The sequence below is a fragment of the Patagioenas fasciata genome, chromosome 2 (assembly GCF_037038585.1).
Source record: "Patagioenas fasciata isolate bPatFas1 chromosome 2, bPatFas1.hap1, whole genome shotgun sequence".
Classification (NCBI taxonomy): Eukaryota; Metazoa; Chordata; class Aves; order Columbiformes; family Columbidae; genus Patagioenas; species Patagioenas fasciata.
The window spans coordinates 145,182,126-145,206,749 of NC_092521.1; the positions used below are offsets into that span (position 1 = coordinate 145,182,126).

At 38.3% G+C, this 24,624-nt stretch overlaps 1 protein-coding gene across 6 annotated transcripts in view; it reads right to left on the bottom strand.

Annotated features, from left to right (window-relative positions):
* CDK14 (cyclin dependent kinase 14) overlaps nucleotides 1–24,624 on the bottom strand; it is a 324,092-nt gene that overhangs the window by 172,670 nt on the left and 126,798 nt on the right. For all 6 annotated transcript variants that reach the window (XM_065830694.2, XM_065830693.2, XM_071805144.1 and 3 more), the window contains 2 exons: nucleotides 17,505–17,599; nucleotides 1,413–1,475 (listed from right to left, as the gene is read on the bottom strand). In XM_065830694.2, the coding sequence (XP_065686766.1) occupies nucleotides 1,413–1,475; nucleotides 17,505–17,599 (158 nt within the window). The remainder of the gene's footprint in view (nucleotides 1–1,412; nucleotides 1,476–17,504; nucleotides 17,600–24,624) is intronic.

A 24,624-nucleotide genomic window follows, 5' to 3' on the forward strand; every position in this document is an offset into this window, starting at 1 on the left:
AAAGTATCCATGCAGGGAAATGAAATGTGAAGCCATTGTTTTAACAAGCACATTCAGCACATAAAACTGCTTGGGAAACCGAGCAGTGAAGGCAGCTCGAAAGTTTTAGCGGTTGAAAAGCGAGTCTCACCTCACCCACCTTCAGCCGTTTCAAAGTGCTACTCTCACAGAGGCACCGTGAAGCTGGCACTGGGCCGAGACCTGGGGGCTACCCCTGCCTATGCTGCCAAAATGTCTGAGTGGCAGTCACACATTACAAGGATGTTATCTTGCAACATACACATAAACCTTTTTTTTCTTTTCCAGTTTGGCCAAATATATGCAGTAAGGAAGAATTCTTCCAATTTGATGGCAGTGATTCTCATCCAAGTTCATAGGTTGCAGAGGCCACTTTACAGTGAAAGAACACAGAAAATTCATCAATCTACACTGTACAATTAGTTGATGTACAACAACGATCAGCCATTGGAAAAAAAAGAAATTCTTTCCCTATTTTTAAATATTTTCTTTTCTTAAACCAAACTGGCCTTCTGAGTTTTCCAGGAAAGAGAGATTTATTTCTTCCCATTAACTTCTCAGTTGCAAGAAAATAAATACTGGAATAAAGCTCTCAGCATGACAAGTGAAGATTTAAACACTTCCAAGTGGAACAACAATGGGACTGATGTCAAAGTGCAAGACAAGTGTAACAAATATCATCCGGGTGATCTATACACACACGACACATTCTGCATGTCTGATTGGCTTCCATTTGATGCTAAAATCATCTGGCTGACTTCCCAGAAATTAACTGGATCAAGTTTCTACCAATCTATCTTTCCATTAAATCCTGCTAATAAACTCGCTCCTTCCTGCATGACGATTCTCAGCATCTATCTTAGAAGGAAAAAATTTTTTAAAAGTGAGATCAGCTATGAAAATGCTTCATCAAAATAAGTGAGCAAAAAGACTAGGGAAGATTTTATATGCTCATATAAAAAGCAGTACATTCAGCTAATATAATTCACTCCAGTTCCCTCAAATTCAGTGAACCTACAATGACTTACCTGACCAAAGATCAAGAACTGACAGCCTAAAGTATGTCTACTCAGGGGTTTTAGGGCAATATTGCCTTGTCTTAAGAGCAAATGTTTGAACAGAGAGGAGGGGTTACCAACACTGTAACAGTATTTACTCATCTATTCTGGCTCTGAATCAATTTTACAGACTTCAAAAGTTCTTTTGTGGGAATGTTCAAATACTGGCATTTAAAATTATTTTTAAAGAAAAAGAAATATTTTAAAATGTACTCCATATGCCAATCATTTTCCCTTTAGCTAATAATCAGTTTCTATGAAACAACTAACAGGACATTTTAGACAAAGTTACTGTTACTCTGTTTGCCTTGAGTGTGTGTTCTTTTTGACTCTTACCTTCACATTTTCTGGATGGAGCCCTCCAGGGTGTTTGTCCATGTACTGACATAAATCAGTGTGCTAAAAGAAAGCCAGATGGAAAAAGGTATATTAATATCTGTATGACTGCAGCAATAAATATCCTTCTACTTAAAAATGGACAGAACAAATGGAAAATAAGGAGAATTTTCAGTCATGTGTACATATGCACATTTGTACCTTTACACTTCATTTTCTTTAACAACCTTGGCAACTTGACTGATATGAATATTCATCAAATGTAAACTACATTTTTTTCCTAACATCCTGTGTATGGTAAATTAGTTGCTTGAATTTTAGTATAATTTTACACCTTGTAAGGACCATATCACCTTCAACACCATAAAAGTAATACCTGAAAGGAAGAGGGGGAACCTAAAGGGAGAAGCTCAAATGCCACTCTAATTATTCACATTGAAACACTGCCTTTTAAATAGAACGTTACAGCGATTTTAGATTAAGATGGCTAATGGTTTAGAAAATAAATCTGAATTCAGTATGCATATCAGCATACTGAATGATAGTTTCCAGTTCAAAAAGAAGTGCATATTACGCACATGTACAGCTATTAATTACAGATACTTCAGAAAACATCTTCACTGAAGACTCAAAACAAAGTTTTCACTTCGTAGTTGCCTATATTCCCTGCAAATATACCATAAACTCTCTTCAGAAAATAAGCAGGCTTGCAATGTAGAAATTAACATTATTTTTAATTAATAAGTATTTATTGCTTTTACTATGGAAATACTATTTTCTCTGAATTTTTCTCTTGCATTTCTTCAGTTTTGTACCAGTCAGCAGCACGCCTTCAGTGAAGTGGCATGTTGCTTCTCTGATTTGCTTGCACAACCGAGCTTCTGGAATTATGTTCAGAATAAACAAAGCAAAAATATGCACTAGATTAACCAACAAAAACTCAGAGCCTTCCACATCTGGTTTCTGAACACATCTGGTAAAAATCATCCAGCATTCCTTGAAAAGCTACTTGGCAATACCTGCTTCACATACAGAACAGGCCAACTGAAATATAGGCAGTTTTCGAGGTGAGAGTTTTGGACAAGAGTTGCCTTCGACATAGCAGAATGGTTTCTCTGTGCAACATTTCCCAGTCCAGAAGCCATTCTCTAGTGCTCTTTTTGCACAGTTATATGAATACATAGGAAAGTTCACATCTTCTAAGACACAAAATTCATACCAGTCACAACTGTTCTGTAGAATCTTCTCTTGTGAAGTCATAAACTACGAAAACACCCTGTGCATGTAGAATTAACACTGCAATGATGTAAGTAAGATGCACTGGCTGATTAGGTTGTGCACTAGCACAACTTTTTTCAGGAATTCTTACACGGCTTCAAGAGGATGAGTGCCCTGACTGCAGGAAGCCAATCACTTGAGTCCCAAAATGACCCGTGTGGGTATCACGAGTGCAGAGGATACACTAAATACAACACAAGAGAGCTTCTTCCAAAACACAGGGGACAACAAGCAATACTTCAATTTATACTTAACACACTAGTGAATGCATTGACAAAGAAAATTAAAAAATACACCTCACCCAGTGAACAGTTACTGTCAGTGAAGTACATTTTGCATGAAGTCTATGTTTAGCTCCCAGCTTATTCCCAGCTTCTGTAAAATTTTTAGCCACTTCAGGTACATATTCCTCTTCTATTCTCCCAGTTAGTTTTCTGGGACTGGATCAACAAATCATGCCAAAAATGGATCAGTCATCCTTTAGTACACACCACACAGTTGTCTCGTTTTACTGTATCAGAACCAAGAAAACATACTGGAAAAAGTCATCTGCTAACCTTGTAATTTGTTCAAAAAATCTAGCAGGTTTGGTTTATTAACCCCAGCACAAGAGTCTGTCTTCAGCAAAATATCAGCTGAAATACCATAACTACAGGTGATAGCTGGTGTCAAATAAGAAGTTGGGGGGATTTCCTTAATTTAAATGTTATCTGTTATTGAAGAGAAGCCTGGTGGAATAACAGGTTTTGTTCTTTAACTTAAATACAAATCTTTGAATAGGGATAGCACCTGCAGTTCTTGGGAGAAGTTTGAAGAAAAGCCTGAAATTTCACTTTAGAGAGTCCAGCAGGACTACTTCCGAAGGTCCCGCCCTTGACACCCTGGCATCCAAACTGTGCACTAGCTGTTCTTTTCTGTTCACCAAAAATCTTCTAAGAACATCCTCTTCAGAGTCACATAACCAGTAACAGCATCAAGTTGTCTTTTTATTTCCAATATAATTTTAATGAATTGGGAGGATAAACCCATTTTCTTCCACCTTTATTTCTGTTATTATTTGGATGTATTTCCTCCATACATGAACATGAACTATGATTATGTTTGTGTTACATGCCATTCACCTCCTCTTCCTACCCCAAGGACGAGGACTACAGGCAGCTCAATATAACTTTCTGCATCAGTAGTTCTCAATGCCAAAAACTGACTGCTCACGTCCACCTAAAATTTAAAGTAAGCGCTAATTTCTACAGAATCCTGGGATCCTAATAGAGTCAAATGTGCAGTAGTCTTTTGGCATCTATTTTTTTCCGTACACATGCTACAGATACAGAGATACTTCTACTAAATTTTCATTTAGACAACAAACAGAAATGCAAAGTCTTTTCTGTTCAAATCTTTCAAGAACTTGCCCTCATATAATTAAGTTAGATTCCTTCTCACCAAAGCAACTGGACACTATGTACGAACTGGGAAAGAAACTTTCAAAGTGACAGTACGTTGCTCCTCACTTAAGAAAAAGAAGGTAGAGGTAAAGCAAAGGCAGCACCAGCTGCTCTACTTTTCCCAAGGTAGGGACTCAGTGCACATTGAATTAAATATTAGTACAGCCAGGAAAGCTGACAGTGCTGCGGGGACAGCTATTTCTAAACCTGTTTTCTCTTTTGACGGGCAAGTGTCTGCTCCGGTGCTTGTGTGCTCAACTGACATTGAAGAAGACAACTCGAATGCAACTTTCAGGATAGCTTAAAAAAAAAAAAAAAAAAAAAAAACCAGAGAGGAAACTGGATGAAAGCAGTTTTCTAATGGTATTGCATGAAATTGGCACTATATAGAAGACCAGAGTCTCTTCTTCACTTTGAGGTAGAAGGCAACATGCTTTTCCAAGCAGAACAGGGGCTGCAGATACCGCATGCCGTACTCTTGAATGTAACATAGAACTATGCTGAAACAAGGTAGAAGACAAGAAACAAACTGACCAACCCTCCTTTTACTGTTCTTTCTCCCCTGTCTCAGAGGATGAGGACACCTCAGAGGGAAGTGGGATACATTGGGAACACGGTGCAGAGACTTCCAAGTAATCGCAAATATCTGTCAGAGACATCCTGATCCCAGGTGGGCCTGGCTAGATTGAGTCTGCTTCAAGCTAGCTTTTAACAGCTGTGTCAGGCATGTTGTTAATCCCCAACACACATAAATCATCACCAGTAATCTTATGCTGACAGAATGTATATTTTAGCTTGAATTCAAAATCCCATTCATTCCTGCTCTTAAAACTCCACCAGTTTACCCACATCTATATGTACAAATAGTCCATTAGCACTCATCTGTTCATAACGGCTACAAAAAAAAAAAAAAAAAAAGAAAAACCATTAAATAGAGCTACATCAAGTTTCTATAACAAAGAACTCAAAAGCTAACAAGGTCCAGAATCAACAGGGTTTATCTAACCTCTTGTTTGCCAAAAAATGTGTGTTATAATAACTCTTTAAAGGCATAATGTGATCACATACTTTTTTTCCCTTCACAGGATCAGATATACTGAACAGAATAGGAGGGACTTGATTACAGAGCAGCTGTGTTGTTTTTTTGGTTTGTTGTTGTGAGTTTTTTTCTGTTCTCACACAACTTGCAGTCTCTGGCTTATTTAGCACTCTGAAGGCAGAAATATTAATCTCACAGGCTTTCTTGCCCTGCTTATTGCTACACTATTTGCATGCTTCAAAAACATAAAATAATTTCATAGCAATCCAGGGGACATGTGGCAATATTCCCTGTTATCAGGTAAGGAATTGTGGCAAAGAAAAAAAAATCTTAAGTATCATTGGTTTGGAAAACTCAGTTTACAGCACTTAGGCTTTTCAGAGTATTTGGCACTATTTCACTTTCTGTGTTTTCACTGACTCCAGTTACAGCTGTGAGTGTATAACGCTTTTGCAAAGGAGACTGAGAATCTCATGCTGAATAGAAAAAAATGGTAATATCTGAATTGCAATGACGGCAATTTGTGATAACATCATAAAAATTGAGGTGATGGTGATGATCTCCAACGTAGAAGGGACAGAACCCAGTTCTCTACAGCAGTATTACCTGCCTTACCTTGAAATGATACTTTAAATGAGGCAGGAAGTCCAGAAGACACCCTGGTTCCAACATTCACAAAAATAAGAAAAGTTCGGCAGTCACCACACGCATTCATCACACAGTTCTTCTGCAGAGCTGCACAACAGGGTCTTCCACAAGCAGGGTGAAAGCAGATTACATAAGCCTTCTTCATCTTGGCATTCTCCAATTTTAAGAATTTGACTTCATGACCTCATTAATACAATATTTTATGCAAAATTATTTATGCTTAAAGTGAACAATTTCATATTTCTTCCCACTACTGCATCCCTCAGAAGCAATTGCACTTGCTCCGGGAATACAAGTATTCGAAGTCGTTGAAAACTAAAGACAAGACTTTCAGAGGAGGAATCTTCAAAGGTATAGTACTTCAGTACAAATGACAATTTTTCTTGACCAAATTTGGAGCAATTTGAAAAAGAGTAGGTTAACGCCAGCCACACCAAAAGGTCTACTCATTCTTAAAATTCCAAGCCCATGCTACAAGGTTTGAATATTCACAATAAGGGTCCTTCAGCTACAGTTTTAAGATATCTTGGCCATTTTGGCTGAAATTTAAAAAAAAATACAGACAACTTGAAACACACTTTGGTGTCTTACTTTTTCAACTGGTTGCAGTTTACTTAATTATGCCAGAACATCATTGCCCCAGGGCTGTGACTTGACTTCAGAGTTTTGGCATACACAGCTCCACATCCTTGAGAAGGCTCTGTCAAGCCTTTGTGTGCTACCTTCTTTCATCAAGTTAAAACACAAACCCTTTCCTCAGTCTAAATCTCAAGCAACCAGACCTCCACTAGGAAACTCTTGACCCCTCCTCGCGTGGATGGCATGAGTCAATGTCTCTTAGGACAGGGAAGAGAAAATTCCTGCTCCGCTATGCTAGTTCCATCATTCTCCAGTTTCCAAACTGTAGGAGAAACACAGCATGGAATGCCCAGCTTTGACTCAAACTTCAAGGAATTTTGAATATTTTCCTCCCCATGGTGGAGAAAAATGGCACAACTCCTATATGTACATTAAAATGAAGGAGAGATAAGCTACTTATCCAAAATAAATGCTCAGATTCTAAATAAAAATCAACAAAGGTGAACAAGAATTGTAAAAAAACAAAACAAAACAAAACAACAACAACAAAAAAAAACACCAAACACAAACCCAAACAAACAAACAAAATCACCCAATATAGCATCAGGAAAAAAAAAGGGAAAGGGAAAACTTACACTTGCTCAGACTCTCTCTGTAATGTTTTTCACCCGCTTCTCTCCCACACCATAAACTACCACGACAATACCATAAAAAGCTTGTTTCATTTGCCTTAAGAAATATTGTCTCCAAGCTCACATGAAAATATGAATTGAGGTTTTCCTTTAAGGTTGTGGCAGTGTCTAAGCGTATGAAGGTCATTTCTATTCAGCTAGAGTCTGGTTTATGTTAGTAGACACATGAACATTTACGTTTGTGAGCATACTGTGTATAAGCATCTGCTGAAGGGAAAAGAATCCAGGCTTATATTTATACAGCTGAAGCAAGGTTTATAGACACCGCATCCTACCTCTGGAAGAGGGAGAGTATGCAAACAGAAAAAAAGTGAGCTAAATGTTGATAGTTCAGACTCCTCCCTTCTCCCTTTGAAGAAGGAATTCCAATTATGAATAGATGAGTAAACCACAAGCTACAAATGTCCTCAGATATGCTCAATGCTTCACTTTAATGTCAACTATTTTGCTCAGTTATCTTGCACAGAAATCAGAGGCTCTGCTACCAAACATAAACCTGTTCAGACAAAGGGCAGGACGTCTCCTTTCAAAGGCATGGCCAGTGACATGAAATGAGCTCTACTTCGCCAGCCCTTTTCCATAATAATAACTTGACTGTCATTCTCTCCTAATTAAATTAGTCATTTCTACTTCCCATGCAATACATTTTCTTTCCTTCCTCTTCCTTGGTCATGATAAATCTCCATGTGACTTAGCTGTCCCATAATTCTACCTAATTGGTTTCAGCTGTCATGTTTGAAGCTGAAATGCACGGAGAGCCTGGGGCTTGTGAATGGAACAGGAAGCATTTCCAACTGCATTCCCATCATGTAAAACCAGCAATGTGAAAGAACCCTTCCATTAAAACAAAAACGGGAGTATTTGGCTGCCGGCGATGCCATCATGCAGCAGACAGATTGTGCTGCTCCACCGAGGCAGCGAGGCTGCTGAGAGCCATTCTTCTCTGTTCAAAGGAGAGCACACATTATTTATGCCCTAGCAGTCTTACTGACTAAAATACTTTCCCTTTTGTCACCAACAAAATCGTAAACTGATAATATAATTTACCAATAAAAGCACAGGCAGCAGGAATATTTGAAGTGACAGGAGAACAAAGAGAAGTTAATTCTATTTAAATGGCATGTATTCTCCAACCTAAGCACTCTGCAGATTACTGTACCATGGTTTAAACTAATTTCATGTTGCTGGTATTTTCAAAAGTGTCATAGACCCTCATTTTCTAGTATTTCTATGGCTTTTTATAATTCAATCTTTCCCCCCTATGACACGGCGCTGTGTCAGCCATGCTAACGAAAAATACCCTACAAGATCTCAGGGTGATACCTAAGCCACTTCCAGAAAAAAGAGCAGAAGGCAACAGCAGCAGCTGGGCTTAGCAGCAGGGGAAAGATAATATATTAGGAATTCAGGAAAGAAAAAAAAAAAAACATCCCACAAGACACCTTTAATGGAAACAATTTTGCTAACAGATGCTTCTAGGTGCTATTAGAAAATATATATTTATTGATTGATGCAAAGTCTCTGTTGTACAGAGAACAATCTGTGCAAACAGCCTTGTTTTCTTAGTAAATCAGGTTGAAGAGACAGCAAACACTTAATTTAGTGAGATTATTTTAACAAAAGAACGAAATCTCAAAAATCAGTAGGAATTTGTGTTTAGTGTACTCAAAACCTGGCAGCAGATCATCAGCTTGTGTAAACTGTGCTGGACTTTTAGTCCCTAAAGTCAACAGTATTGGGACAATTTTTACATGCTGAGCAAGTTGTAACACATGTGCCAACACAGATGTGTGTATGCACTTCTTCTTTAATTTGCTATGTCATTAGGTTTCCACAGCATTGACCATTATATCCACATATACAAAAAATAAATAAATTTAAAGATACAAAAAATTTCTCATTAGTGCACGACAGATATCCCTATGCTCATGGTGACAGTACTCACTCCAGGACCACACAAGCAGAATGTGAACACGGCTGGGAGGCTGACGGTCCATGTACAGCCACAATATGTTGAGCATCCACACCAACAGTAGTGCAGCATTGGCCATGGACGTTACAGACATATGTACACAAGCTGAGCTGCCACAAGAGCCATTGCTCTGGTAATGTGCTGAACTACAAAGAAAAATGACAGTTTCAAGGCAGGAAAACAGCGGCGCAAACACTTACTCTAAAAGCTTCAGCATCCTATGGTAGACCTCTCTTCACACCGTTCAAATGACTCTTTTCTGCCATACCTCCTAATCCCAACTGTCCATGCATGAGTGTAGGATTAATAAAACTTTTATAGGGAAAATTGCATTCCAGACTGCAAGGTGCACAAAAGAAAAAATCATGCTTTCATGAATTATATCCTCTTTTTTAACTTCCAAGTGTTGTCCCTGTTTATTATTCCAGCTTGATTCTTGATTCCCCTTATTCACCATTCCTTATTTTTTTTTCATATAATAAAACTATAAAATTTTTATAAAGATATCTGTAATTACTGATCTCTTCATTCTGACTCCAGAATTATTACCGTTATTATTTTGCCAGTATTGCTCACCCCGAGTTTCTGTTTTTAAAGATTTCCTGGATGTATTTTTTATCAATATAACTAAATTAGTATGAAGCTGCATACTGCTAGTTCAGGAAAGAAAAATCTACTTTTAAAACTTAGAATTATGGCAATCATCACCCTCCAAACAGTCATTTTTTTGGTTGGTAGTTTGTTTTTCAGTCTGTACTGAATAAACCAGAGCTTCTTATTTTAAGAGAAATTAAACAGCAGTTGCAACCCACATTATTGAAGAATTTGAGAAAAAAGTTTAATTAGATTGAACAGTCTCTAGTGTAAGTTGAGATACTGTCAGATTTCACCTCAGAGGGACTTGGACAAAGCCAGTTTATCACTGAAATTAAAAGATAAGGAAAGTGTGGGATGCCACCAGAATATTACTGATGGTAGAGCTGTCCAGAAATCTATAACATAGAAATAATAAATTACTAAAAACAAAACAAGAACCTAAAACTAGAAGGATATTTTTCATTTTCTTTAAAGTAGTAAAATAAACTGACATTTTTTTCTTCAGTCCCTGATACAGAAAGTAACAGTGCATTAACTTCACTGAAAGACTCCATGTATTCATATTTAACTGATAAATATTAAGATGCAGAAAGATACACATAGAAAAGACCTAAAAAATAGACAAAATCATCAACTTAGCTGTATCTACTATCAATTACATGTCATTCTGCTGCTTATTTGTCTAAACTGTTCTTAAGACTGCCAGTATCAAAGAAACCATCACCCCATTGTACCTTCTTCAGTGATTTACTATTGTCGCCATTGAAGAGGCATTCCTATAGTTTAAGCTTTCTCTTCCTTACTGCAATTTCAGATTTTCTTTTTTATCCTCTTTACCATTGGCATGGAAATAGGTTACTGTCTTTCTTTATGATATATTTAAACATCTGTAGTCATCTCATCCTTTTTTTCCCCAACTCTGAACAGCCCTACTTTGACTCGTCCTCAGAAGCCTTTATTCTAGATATTTGCTCATTCTTAGTTTTTCCCTCCTCAGAGCTCCAGCTGATTCATGTTTTCTTTGTGTGTACAAATTTACCATTTCAGGTAGTGGCCTTACCTGTACTGAGTAGAGTGTTATCACTGCCCTATGCATCCTACCACATGTATGTGTTTTTAATGGACTACAATGACATTTCAAATTTTTGTCTCTAATTTCAGAAATAAACTAATTGAGATCTGTCAGTAGGTAGAATATCTCATCTGATTTCCAGTGTACCATCTGCCAGTTCAACTCTGGATAATTTTTATGCTTTGATTTTATTGTGGGTTGTTTTAAACCCTTACACATTTTATTAATACTTAATAAAAATAAGAATATATAATAGATGCTCATTATTAGATGGTGAAAAGCACACTGCAAATCTAACCAATATCTCCTAAGGTTACAAAAAACATCAGTAAACTGTACAAAGAAAAGACATTCAGATACACACAACCTCTCCAACCTGCTGGACTGTAAATCTTGATTAATCTTATTAACACATCTGTTCACCAGCATGCACACTCTTTATGAAGCCTACACAACTTTTCCGAGATCCTACAAAGTCAGGGTGAGTAACTGAGTAACACCTTTCCTTCTCCTGCCAGACCTGTGTAAACTTCTTAGTCTAGCAGGAGTATTATTATTTAAATTTAAATACAATCTCTCATTCCTTCTTTCCTGCTGATTCCCATGTCTGGCACCATCTTTACTTCTCGGCAAAGCACCAGGCAATTTCCTTCTGAAATCCCTTCTGGATCCCTACCTCCCAAAGCTGACTTTGTTTGTATTTCCAATCTATACTTGGACATCAGCAGCTCCTGGCTCTGATCTGATCATTAAAACTTGAAAAACAAGGCTTTCCCAAGAGTTGTATTCCCCTACTGCCTCATCTCTATGGTAGGGGATTTCCTTTCTCTGTGCTTCCCCTCAGCTTTGTTCTGTTGTCTTTTTGACTGCAATTTAAGTAGCACAATTTGGGGCAAACCTGGTGCACAAGGCAGGGATTATACTAACAGGGGAATGGCTCCTTCTCCAGTCAAGGCAAATGGAAACTACCAAATTCAACTGCTCTCACACTGGGAGCCCTCCACGGCTCTGCTCCTTCCCAGGGAGGATGAAGCATATTCGCAGCAAGCAGAGGTGTCTGCTGAGAGGGTGGCCAGAGGCATCTGGCTTATTGCAGAGCTTCACGAGCTTTCAGTCCTTGCTTACATGGCTAGACAAGCACCTTGATCCCAAAGAGGAAGAAAATTGCCCATCATTTTGCTATCACATCAAATTAAGGTAATGCAGACTCCAAATAAGTTTCACTCTCAGTCAAGGATTAGAAGACCCCTTCTTCCTAATTGTGCCTAGTTTCCCTAATTTCTCTAGGTATTAAGCACTGCTGAATGATTCCAGGGATCAGAGCTCAAAAGCAACCCTGGGACTCTACTGATTTTCCCTGCTCTCTCATGCACTAAAATAGTGTGGCTTTTTTTGTTTGTTTTCACAAACAAGCAGTGCCACCTTACCTTTAGTTTCAACACATTCCTGAATAAAACAAATAAAAACAGAAGAGCAGTAAGAGTGTTTGATCCAAATTATCAAAAGTTATGAGAAATTCAACATTTCCAATGCAAAAATTGATCCTTATAGGTAATGTGTTGACCGTTTTCTTGCATAATACTTTTATAAGATGTCATATGACAAATGCAACATCTCAGATTTTGAAACTTCAGATCTGTAACTCTTAAATCTGATAAACAGTAAATATCTCAATTTCTAATTAGCATTAAAATGAGAAACACACACCAATTTTGTTTCTTACAGGAAATAGGAGGAAAATGTAATTAATGAACTTTATTAAGACAACTCATTGTATAACAACCTATTTTAGCTGCTGTAATGAAGCAATGAGAATTAAACTTTCTTTTTTAATGGAAAGTAATTTTTAAGAAGGACAAACATGCACAAAGATTAAAATAGGCAAGGTAATTGAAAATGTTTGGGTTTAAATTACACTATTAGATTAGGACGGAGCTTTTTTACTGTTGAGGCAGACATAATATTACTCATTACTCATACTTCCAATTGTAAATGTATCTGTTCTTGTTTCAAATCTAGTCCATAAATACTGAAAGCATAAGGTAAAGTATTGCTATACAAGCTCACTTTAATACGCCAGGAATAGAACAAGTTGCAGGTTCATTTATTGACAATAACATAGTTACATAATTATGTATAATACTAAAAAACCTCATTATCCTTCTACTAAACCTCTAGTAATATGTATTTGTTAGGATTGCCTTTTAGCAATTAAGTGTTTCTAAATATAGTTGTCTTCCTCTTAAACAAACAAGTGAAGAAACAAATGGTAGCAGCTAATGATCACTTTAGAATGAATAGATGTGAACCCATCTTCAAAGATCTCTCGATACATCTGAGATCTCACCTGTAAAATCAATAATTTCCTCGGGCAAAGTTGGCTATATCGATGACACTTGCACTACAGCTGGTGCACCCACAAAGTCACATTAACTAACACCTAAACAGAGCCTGGAAACAAGGGGAACAAAACTTAAGTGAACAGTCATACTCCTCCATTGAACTGTAAAACTGAACTGACCTTTTCCTTTTGGAAGTCATTGCAGTCTCAGATACCATATGCAAAATGTGTCAAAATTTCACACTTTGTTTTCAGGTCTTGTTTAGCACATACCAGTTAACTATACGGAAACCATTTTCTCTACCATTCACACATGAAAGACTATCAGGCCTTCAGGTTTTGTAAATGTGATTCCAAGCAGCTCATCCTCAAAACTCCTCAGGTAACGAGCAATGGCTGTCAGTCATCCAGTGGTGAAATTGAGCTCCAAGCTCCCTTTTCAGTATGCTTGAATGACCAACAATAATCATAGCTGATGCAGGAGCAACCAAAGCATACGAAGAAATTATGCTCTACTAACAGGGTACTGTATATACTACACTATTTTCAATTTCTTTCATTCAAAAGGAGCAAGTCACCTTTCTCTTCTTCCACAGAAATGCACAGCTTCACATTCACCACCAAAATGTTTATATGGAGAATGAACTGTCAGAATTTTTAAAGATTGACTTTTCTTGCTTCTGGGGACCACCAAGGCTGAAGTTAAAAAGCTCTGTCATGTTTTCATTTGACAGACTTCCATACTAAAACAATTCTAACTTCAGGTATCCAGAGAATTTAATCACTGCCATGTTTCCTTTCAGAGGCTATTCTGCTTTCAGTTTTTAACTTATTACTGCAGTGTATTTTGCAATGAAAGGTGCTAAATGAAATGAAATTTCATTCTACTTTTCCAGGGCCAATGCTGAAACCGAACACCTATGATAACCTCACAGGTATCACTAGTATTAATTTCCCAGTGGAACTGTCACTGACCTAGCGACCCAGAGTTTCCATTTTCTGAGAACTCTTGGATAATTAACTGTTCATTCCTAATTTAATCATGATATCTCACTCGAATGGATTTTACTATTTATGAAATGGTGAAGAGTGATAAATAGCAATACTGTATCAGTTCCATTTTGTCACTTTATGAAGTAAATAAAATTCAATCCCTTTTAGGTTTGTTAGGCCTCACTCACTCAAAAATGTATTTCACTGTGTAATTTTAATTGCACGAACAATTCTACTGGTTTCAGTACAAATCAGTCATATTAGGGAGCTAAACCATGTACGGGTATTAAAAAACCAAAACCAAACCAAACAAACAAAATACCCCAACAACAACAACAAACCACCACACAACCAGACATTACAGACATAGAGTTCAGTAACACCAATTGCACAGCTAGAATGCATGGACAAGCAGCCAAAATTTGTACGTTTAAATGGGTAAAATGGGTAACTGTGATTTTTGCCTCTGCACATTCATATTATGCACTGAACGAGAGCTCTTTGACAAAAGGAACAAAAAAGGTTACTGCAATCATTCAATTAAAATCTGTATCATGCACAGCCACAATAATTCAATTCAGATTACACAGGCATTTTCAAGCAGATAGCTTCAGCTGTTTGATCAGCCTATAACTTTACATTACCTAACAATGAAAACAGACTTTTGTTAAGCAATTCTGTCATTTCAAGGTACAGGAGGAAGTTACAACATCATTACAATACACTCCTTAGGATGGTTGGAGACAACAAAGCATCCTTCCTTTTCTCCCTAAACACCACCCACCTTGAGAGACTCTACCCACCAGCCAAAATACAAAAATACTACTTGGATCAGTTGCTAGAAACCATTACTAAATGAGGTCCTGAAACAGTTTCATAAGCTACCAAGCACCATGGAAATAAAAAGGTACAGCCACCAGCAGGGTTGATCCCAACACCACCCTGCTGAAAACCAAACAGCTCAGTGAATCCAGAAGAACCAGTCACTGCATGAGGCTTAATCTACATCTGCACTTATCACAGACAGCACATGGCTGGGAAACAGAGTCTGTAAGTGCTCCTACTGGATGCAAAATCCAGAAATTTGGTATTAGTATAATAGGTTAAAAAGTCTATTTTATGGAGAAACATATTCTATATATCTCATTTCTCAACCAGTTCTGATGAACACAGCCAAATACAGCTGCTGATCACAGAACAGCTGTGGTTGGAAGGGACCTCTGGAGATCCTCTAGTCCATCCCACCTGCTAGAGCAGGTTTATCACCCAGAGCAGATCACACAGGAAGGTGTCCAGGTGGGTTTGAATGTCTCCAGAGAAGGAGACTCCACAACCTCTCTGGGCAGCCTGTTCCAGTGCTCTGACACCCTCAAAGTAAAGAAGTTTCTCCTCATGTTTACATGGAACCTCCTATGTTTCAGTCTGTGCCAGTTGCCCCTCATCCTGTCATTTGTCACCACTGAAAAGACTCTGGTCCCATTCTCTTGACACCAACCCCTGAGATATTTGTAAGCATACATAAGATCCCCTCTCAGCCTTCTCTTCTCCAGGCTGAACAGACCCAGCTCTCTCAGCCTTTCCTAATAAGAAAAATGCTCCAGACCCCTACTCGTCACACTCTTCTTCATGCACTGCAGGATACCATTCGCCTTCTTGGCCCCAAGGGCACATTGCCGACTCCTGGTCAACCTGTTGTCCACCAGGACTCCCAGGTCCTTCTCCACAAAACTGCTTTCCAGCAGGTTACCGCCTCACTTGTACTGGTGCATGCCATAGTTCCTGCCTAGGTGCAAGACCCTACACTTGCCCTTATCGAATTTCATCAGGTTCTACTCTGCCCAGTCCTCCAGCCTGTCCAGATCACTCTGAATGACAGCACAGCCTTCTGCTCTGTCAACCACTCCTCCAAGTTTCGTATCATCAGCAAACTTGCTGAGGGTACACTCAGTCTCTTCATCCAGGTCGTTGATGAATAGGTTGAACAAGACTAGACAGGTCCCACACCTGTTGGCCAACTCCTCTGGTGACCAGGTACCGCCTCACCAGCTCTAACTCAGGTTTCTTCAGTAGCTCCCAAACTCTACCTACACCTGGGTAAGCACCACCCCATCAAGGTGAGAGGAGACATATGAAGATGGACAGGATTGAAATCTAGCAACACTGCAGGTAACAGATGTTATGAGCATGATGAAAGGGATTGCAAAAAGTATACATGTAAAGTTATGCAAATGAGTCTGCAATGACCATTACATAAAATTAAATATCAAGGCTTTTCCTATGCTGATTCAGTGTATCGGTCAGGAACAGAAGAATAACCAATTTTAAGAAAAGTATTAAATTTTCATTAGTGTTCCTATACCTGATGTAAAAGTATGTATTGCATGCAACTGCCCTGCAGGCTCCTGTAGCTGAATACCCACATTATTACACTGCAGCATTTCTATGTAAACGGACAAGGTGAATGGCTTATCCAGACAAGACACTGTCTGCGTTATCATGTAAAAATTAAAGCATGCTCCCAAGAAACACAAAAACCAACTCCATCTGTCTTAAGCAGTGACATACTAAAACTAGTAATCACTGTACTTTTATAAACACAGTGTCTTACTGACTACAACAGAATAACAGATATTATACTGAAAGTCTAACCTTCTCTAAACTCACTTGTTTCTTTTAAATTACATGTTCTTAGACTTATTTGTGAAAAATGGGAGGTTAATTATGATAGCGCATTGCATAATTCCACAGCTAAATGCTGAAGTAGATCTCCATAAATGCCATATGTTTGCCTTAGAAAAACTGAAAAAATTAATTATAACAGAAGGCCAAGCCCAAGACTTTGGAAAGTAATACTCTGAACACAATTAGATCATTACACTGGGTACTATGTAAATTGAAGTTTTAATTAGTAGGTAAAACACTAGTCATAACAAAAAAAATAATAATTCAAAATTCTAAACTGCATGCGCCAGATTTGTTTTTTACTGGCATTGCTTATAAAAAGACACTGCTCAAGTCCGTCACAACAAGAGCCATTTAAACTTGTTACATGCTTTTGATAAAGGAACTACCTGTTAAGCAAATCAGTCCTGTTCATCTTTGCCTGTTTTAAAGTTAACTGGTCACATCATAAAGAAAAAGCTCTAATAAGCAAATTAGAAAGCAGAGTAAGGAACCAGTTTGAAAAGTCAACTGAACAGTATAAGGTCCTTCAAGAGCTCCAGCAGCCACTTCTCCATTTCTGAATCTGGTCTATTCCAGCCTTCCACTTTGAGCCCACTCCACTACAAAGCATCATTTCTTATAGCCTCCTCTCTCCTGAAGAAAGTAAAGGGTTATTGTGGTCTGATCCATAATAGATCACCAACGGTAAAGAGAGCTTTTCCATCAATTGCAATACACTCTGGAACATATCCAGAACATTAGTTATTTTACTCACCACATATTCAAACACAAGTGTCAAGGTCTCCTTGGTATGAATGATGTCATGAAGCAGCACAATGTTAGCATGTTTCAGTCCTTTCAAAAGAGAAGCTGAAAAACAGAACATACATGTTATCTTAGAAAGGATCCAAATACTTTACATTGATTGGCTCGTCTTTTAGTGATCTAGATTTTTTTGACATCTGAGTTTTATAACTTGACAACCAGTAGCTGTACTTTAGTATCTTCTATGTCCATGAGTTCCACACATTCAGTGTGTTTGAAGATCACTCCCATTCAGTGCTATTTTCTCCACCTTGTTAGTCAAACTCAACCACACTTTAAGGTAAAATGAGCTATGGCTAGACAGGCTTTACTTATGCAACCTTGTCTAAGCAAATCAATCACATCTGATCAACCAGACAGCAAGTTCACTTCTAACCTCAAAGACAGTTTTTTGTCTCAGATAAAGACAAGTTGACTTTTCAAAATATCTTCTTTCCTATTCAACACAACAGAGCTGCTTTCTAAACAAAGTGCAGCCTCTCTCCTAATTAAGTGTTTTAAGCAATATTTCTCCTTTCTCTCAAACATAACATAGGTTGGATGGAATCAGTTGTATTAGCTCAGGAGAATCAATACATGACATATTCTCACCATATTTTTAAGGCACTAGTACCTGTTTTCAGACTACTGACAAATAACAACTTATGTAGTGAACTTCCAGGTGACTTCCTTCCCTAAGTTTCTTTTATACCATAATTCATATTTAATGTTCATACCATATTACGTATTTAGTGTTCCATGAGATATGGCATATTTTAGCAATACATGCTGATAAGCCACATGTTGTTACCAATGTCATTCTGTCATTGGTGCCTTGTAATCTCATGTATACAACTGAGCAGGACTATCAGTCACCAGTAAATAATAGATATAAAGACATGCAAATGACTGGCATATTTTGTACTTAATAATGTGGAATTTTCTTCTGTCACCATTCTTCTTTTGTCAAAGAAAATAATGAAACATCAAATGTGTGTCTCACTCCACTACTGTGCGAAGTGGAAACTGGGGGCTTCCATGGCACCATTACCGCTTTCTGTCCTACCAAGGGTGCTCCATCAGGCTGAGGTAACTCCAGGGGTCATCTGGCTTTGAATTTGGGTAAGTATATTTCATCTCTCACACTGGTCTTTGAGAGATCAATCTGACAATCTGATCACTCCAGGAAGAAACACAGCAGCAAAACTTTTCAGCTAACACTAGACAGAAGGTAGACAGCGAAAGGGAAAATACCACAGACCAGCTTCAAAGTGAGTGTATCACAGACATCCTTATGACAGGATTGTGAACCTGAAAACAACCTCCATGACCAGAAATGAGGCAACCCTTCAACCTGGCTGAAGAGGTGAGAAGAAATGTTTCAAGAGAGCTTGCTCTGGCCTTCACTCCACAACTCATGCTATTCAGAGAGTCAGCACCAAGGAAACTTTCCTATTCTCTGAATATGTTGCCACTGAGCTATAAATCAGCTATTGCAACTAGAATTATTCTTTTTAAATATATGATCAGTGCATGTCTAGGAACTTTTAACATTCCACAAATTAAGTAGAAGCTTTTTTTTCTCCAAGGAAGACCTGTGTCCAACTTTCATAGGATCCTCATCTTCAAATCTGGAGAATGTCTTGGAGTAAAAGCTCAGAGAGATTTGGATATATTGTTTTTTACTTAAATCACAACAATGCAAAATTTCTTCTGAAAAAGGTATGGATGCAAATAACAGGTAATCAGAACAACTGTTCTGAGAGGTACCTTCTGTCAGAAATCAGACCTTTTAATGTTGAGGAAACCTCAGAGGAGTTCACCTGCAGTAACCGAGCTTTTACCAGCTTTTCCTTCAAACTTGTGAAATGACCATACATGTAGAGAGACTGGGAACATAAGAACTGCCTCCTAGCAGAGCCTGTGTCAAACTGTAATACTACTTATGACCTCTGTCAGCTTTTGCTGTTCTGATCATCACCTGAGGCCCTTAATTGCTCTACTTGGCCATTACTTTGTTGCTAAAAATCTGTATGTGGGTCATTAAAGCTTAAACAGTACGTTGAACGCAACTCACCCCATGGTCTTTGCAAATACTGTCTCTCCTCTTCAGTCCCCTACACCACTCTTATTTATCTTCTCTAATACGCAGTTCTCCCCTTTTACAGCTTCAGTATTTAACATCTACCGTGTATTACAAGAACTACAAAAAATCACCTGAAGGGTGAGATTTCTGTCTTCTCCATCAGGCCAAGTGAACTAATATAGCACAGAGAGTGAAATCATCTTAATTGCACTAATTTTACACTGTGGAAACAAGAAGCAATTCCACTACCAATTTATATTGTAAGAAACCAAGCAAAACTGGTAAGAGTAAGAGAATTACTCTGCATGCTCTTCTATCAGGACTCTCACTGGTAAGATTGCCTGTCTTTGTGAAAACACTGCTTTGTTGCTAAAAAAAAAAAAGGATGAAGAAAGGAAATAAAAAAAAAAAAGAGCATGAGAAAGAGTCCATGGAATCTATCAGCATCAGGCAGAGACAATCCTGACTTCATCTTTGAAGCTGCCAATGCAGCTGCTACTGGTGCTCAGCAAGAGCCTGGTGTTACTTCTAGAACAAAATAATTCCTCCAGTGAATGCCATCTCCATCCAGTGATTATCACCCACAGATTTCACACAGAGTTGTTTTCTTTTAAGATAAAAAGAGTAAAATATTTTTGAAAATGCATTGCAACAACTCACAAAAGTGGGACCAATGCACTATTACTCACTGTATCCTTAGTATGTATTTTTAAAAACAAAAATTATATAATGCTGCTTCAAAACTGCTGGCACTCTTTTTTTTTTTTACCCTTGGTATTAAATGTAACATAAACAGATGGCAGCACTTTTAATTCATTTCCCCAAACAGTTTTGAGGACGCACAGTAGCAAATAATGCTAAAGTGCTTTTTTTAGAACTCTGGACAAAATACTGTATGCATTTGAATGGGCAGGTGCTTGTTCTGTCATCCATGTTTGCACATTCCCTTACAACAAATTCTAGCTGTAAAAAACATGGCAGAGGAATCGCTGACATACCTCAATAATTAATGACATCCAAGATGATAATTTTTGTGAGTTGTACATAAGTTCATGGTCTAAGCCACTAAAGTACCAACACTCAGCACTTTTCCATCGAGGGCTAATAACCATATTTGCATATGTAAAGGAAACACATTGTATCTGCTTGAATAACCATCACAGACTTCTCCTCCAACAAGGGGATGCTCTCATCTATTATGAGCTCCTGGCAAGCTGCCTTATTGCTTGTGTTGGTCAAGGAGCTTTTTGCTGTTCCCAGATGAGCTGGGTTCTAAAGTATGCTCACTCCACGAGCAAGGCAAGTAGATGGACTGCAGCCAACTCTTACCCAAAACCTGAGCAGCATCAGTAAATCAGTACTTTGCTCCCTGCAGGGTTTACAGTATCAGCTCAAGACTGACACTCCATTAGCAAAGCCTTGTGACTTTTAGATCAGCCTTGACTTACCTCTAAAAGTCTTGGAGTGTTTTGAAAAAGGCTATTCCAGCATGCCCATAAAATAACATTTCACAGCTGTATGTCAAAATCAACAAAAGTTGACCCCAAGCCACATGCAGGAAGAACTTCTCACTAGCAGGACTAGCAAAGATGCTGCTTTCGAACACAGGAAGTACATTTAGCTTGAACATTAGTTATGATCCTTGGATCATCCTACCACAATTAATTCAGTCTTGTAATTCCTGACTATCATCTCTTTCTCATGTTGTGAAAAACCACAAATATCCCCTCTGGCCTTAGATAGAAGAATCATCCATTATTTCCAAATTGTTTGACATTTCAGTGACCTGGAAACTTTTCTCAGCAGTAGCAGAAGTACTCAGCCTCATACTGCTCAGATCCACGGTAATGTACAACTGCTGCTGTTACTCTCTTGGATTTCTTATTACATGCAAAGGCTCTGATATTTCTGTCATTTTGTAAAAGTATAGCTATGAAAATGCCTGCTTTGCTCAGTAGTTGAGGCGTACTCTGGGGCTATCGTGCACCAGTGCTCACCATTTCCCATGCTAGTCCACATACAGTGTTCACCCTTTCTCACTGTCACTCTAAGAGGACATCTCTAATTTGGAGAGTTTTATCCTTGAAGACAGCACATCATGGCAGTTTGCACCTAATATTGTTAGTGCAACTGTGCATCTTTGCTGCCCTGTTTAATCTCTGAGACACCAAAGAATGCACGTTCTAGTCAGTAACACAAATTTGTGAAAGGACGTAATTTGTTAGGCTTCAGAGCCAAACAACATATCTGTAAAATTCCGTGGCTTGTCACACTCTGCAGACTCAATGGTGCTCTCTGACAGTGTGCCAACTTCCTCACATAAACAGTTGGATTCAGTCTCTGAGCTCTCCTGGCAAAGTATCTTTAGTGAGAAAACATTAATTTTTTTTTTCCCTCATCATGTCTTCTGAACAAACATACTCAAACATGTCTTATTGCCTGCACAAACTACAGAAGCTCTGCTTCCCTTTGCAGCAACTTATGTTTCCATCCACACATCTTTTATAACAATTTTTAAAATTTAGCCTCGGAGCACAATGTCCCTTATGCTTCTCATCCACCTCCCACACAGCATGATTTTCTGTGTGCAAAACGTTACTTACAATTCTAGCACAGAAACAGGAATTCAGCACTCTGTTGGTTTCTCAGTAATAAATGTGCGAAATTTCCTCCTCAGAAATGCAGTCCCCAAATCCACACTTCACTATTTTCCAGTTGACCCATCTGAAATAATTTACTATGAGGAAATAACCTCGCTTTCCTACAACCCTAATATGACAAAATTCAATTCAGTAAAGACTCTACATCCTAGGTAAGACCACATTGACCACAGACTTCCCATCTTCACACCACAGGTTATATTCTGCAGAGTGACCATTATTTGTAACTGATTTTTGAACTGCACAACTATAAAAGCATAGAATTGGTCATTTTCCACTCTGATCTTGGTGGACACAATGCAATAAGGTTATATAGGTCACTGTTCAGCTTTGAAAAATTTCTAGGAGGAAGTTTCTTAACAAATTTCAAAAGAATCTGTGAGCTACAGGAAGAACAGGAAAAGCATTAAATCATTCCAATGAGATATTACATAGGCTTAGCTGAATTTCCTTCTTTACAGACAATTCCAACCTTATGACAGTCTCTTCTTGATTTATTGAATGGTCCCTATTCTAGTTCTCATTAAGTCAAAAAAAAAAGACACTCTGGCATTAAGGAAGTGCACAGAGCCTCACATCCTTGCAAGAAAGGATTTGTTGGCCATTCAACTGTAGACTGCTTTGCTGCGGGGATTACATGGATCACATTAGCTGCATCTGCCTCCTCAGGCTGAAATTCAGGCTGACACGAGTGGGTTGAACTTACCACCAAGTACTATTTTTATTTGTGAAACTTCTACTTGCTGCTCCTACTTGAAAATGTAGTATGTTATTAAAGAAGACATACAGAAAAAGAGCTTGCGTAACAACACACAGGCACCTTCCAAGGTTCCTCTCACTACAGCTGTAGTCCCCTAAAGCAAAAGGTAAGTCACAAACCTGCTGAAACCTCTTTGCCTATTGAACTGGAACAAAGCATTGGAAGGACTGATCAAATAAGCTCCGAAAAGCACTACAATATATTATTCTAACAGATATACAGCAGACTGCTGCAATATGAAATGAATGTCTCTTTCATTATGTTCTAGATATAAATTTATGCATTGTGTATTGTTCCCAGTGCTCTTCAGACACAAGTACAGATGGAGGTTAAAAATAATGAGACAACATCCCATTAAAGCCAGAATCTCATAGAAAGACTGTAATATGCTACTCCTATCTTGTAGCAGCCAGTCACATCTTGCCTTCACTGTCCGTTTCAGTATTCAAGAAGAGGAAACTGTGTAAACCCAAAACATGTCAGTGTGTACAGAAAACAAGTTGACAATGCAGATAGCATGTGAAAGCAGGAGTCTTTTCATTACTTTTTTATGCAAGCATAGCATGACTGGGACTAGTAGCACAATTTACTAATAAAACTGTCACCATTTGTTATTAGTCTTGTTATCTTGCTGAATTTCACACACAGTTTTCATATAAATATCAATCTAACTCAAGATGACTTTTTGGAATTTTTCAGTCTAAACAGTTTCTCCCATCTCCCAAAAAACAGGTTTTAGTAACCATTTCTGTAACCTACTGAGTAACTTTCCCCTTTGGAAAAGAAAGAAACTAACTAGCTAACTAACTAACCAACCAACCACAATAACTCTAAACCCAGCATTTCGGAGTAGAGAGACAAAATCTGGAAATATGGAGGCCTTTAAAATAGGAGTACAAATTTTGCCATCTCCATGAAAATCCTCTAAAATTGGTCAAGTTATAAGCTTTCGAAATTGCCTCTTTGGGTCAGACTGACTATTAGCCGTGTGCAAGGAAGGAGGAATAGAGAAAAGGGGAGATAGCACAAAAGGTTTGATCCACCGTGGAAACTAGGACAGCTGGGTAAGAAGAAAGAAAAGCCAGAGGACAACCAAACAGTCTTCACAGGGAGTGGAAAGTAAGTGCGTGTAGACAAGACAGAAAAGGGATGGGCTGCAGAGCATGGGGTGAGCAAGAACCCACACTTATGGGGAAGCAGACAAGAGCCTACAGACACTCATATGTGTTCTCCACTGATCCTCACATCAGAAGCAAGTTTCCCAAAGATTAGAAATCCACTGCTTTCAGCAGGAATCAATGAAAATGCCTGGCAGTATTCCACATTCTCCTCCAATTTCAGTTTTCAGAGAAGCAACCTATGACAGCTACCAGCTACCATGTCACTTCAAGCAGGATGTGTTCATATGAGAGCCTGCAAGCATGATGAGACATTGGGGTGCACATGTAAGACCAGAAAATGGAATATGGATTTCCAGTTGCTTTTTCTGACACTTAGAAAATTACTCAAGTAAAAGCCTGAGTTAAAATACAGCAAGCTATGGGAAGTGCTCAAAGCAGACTACAATTATATGGACTTCTGCAAT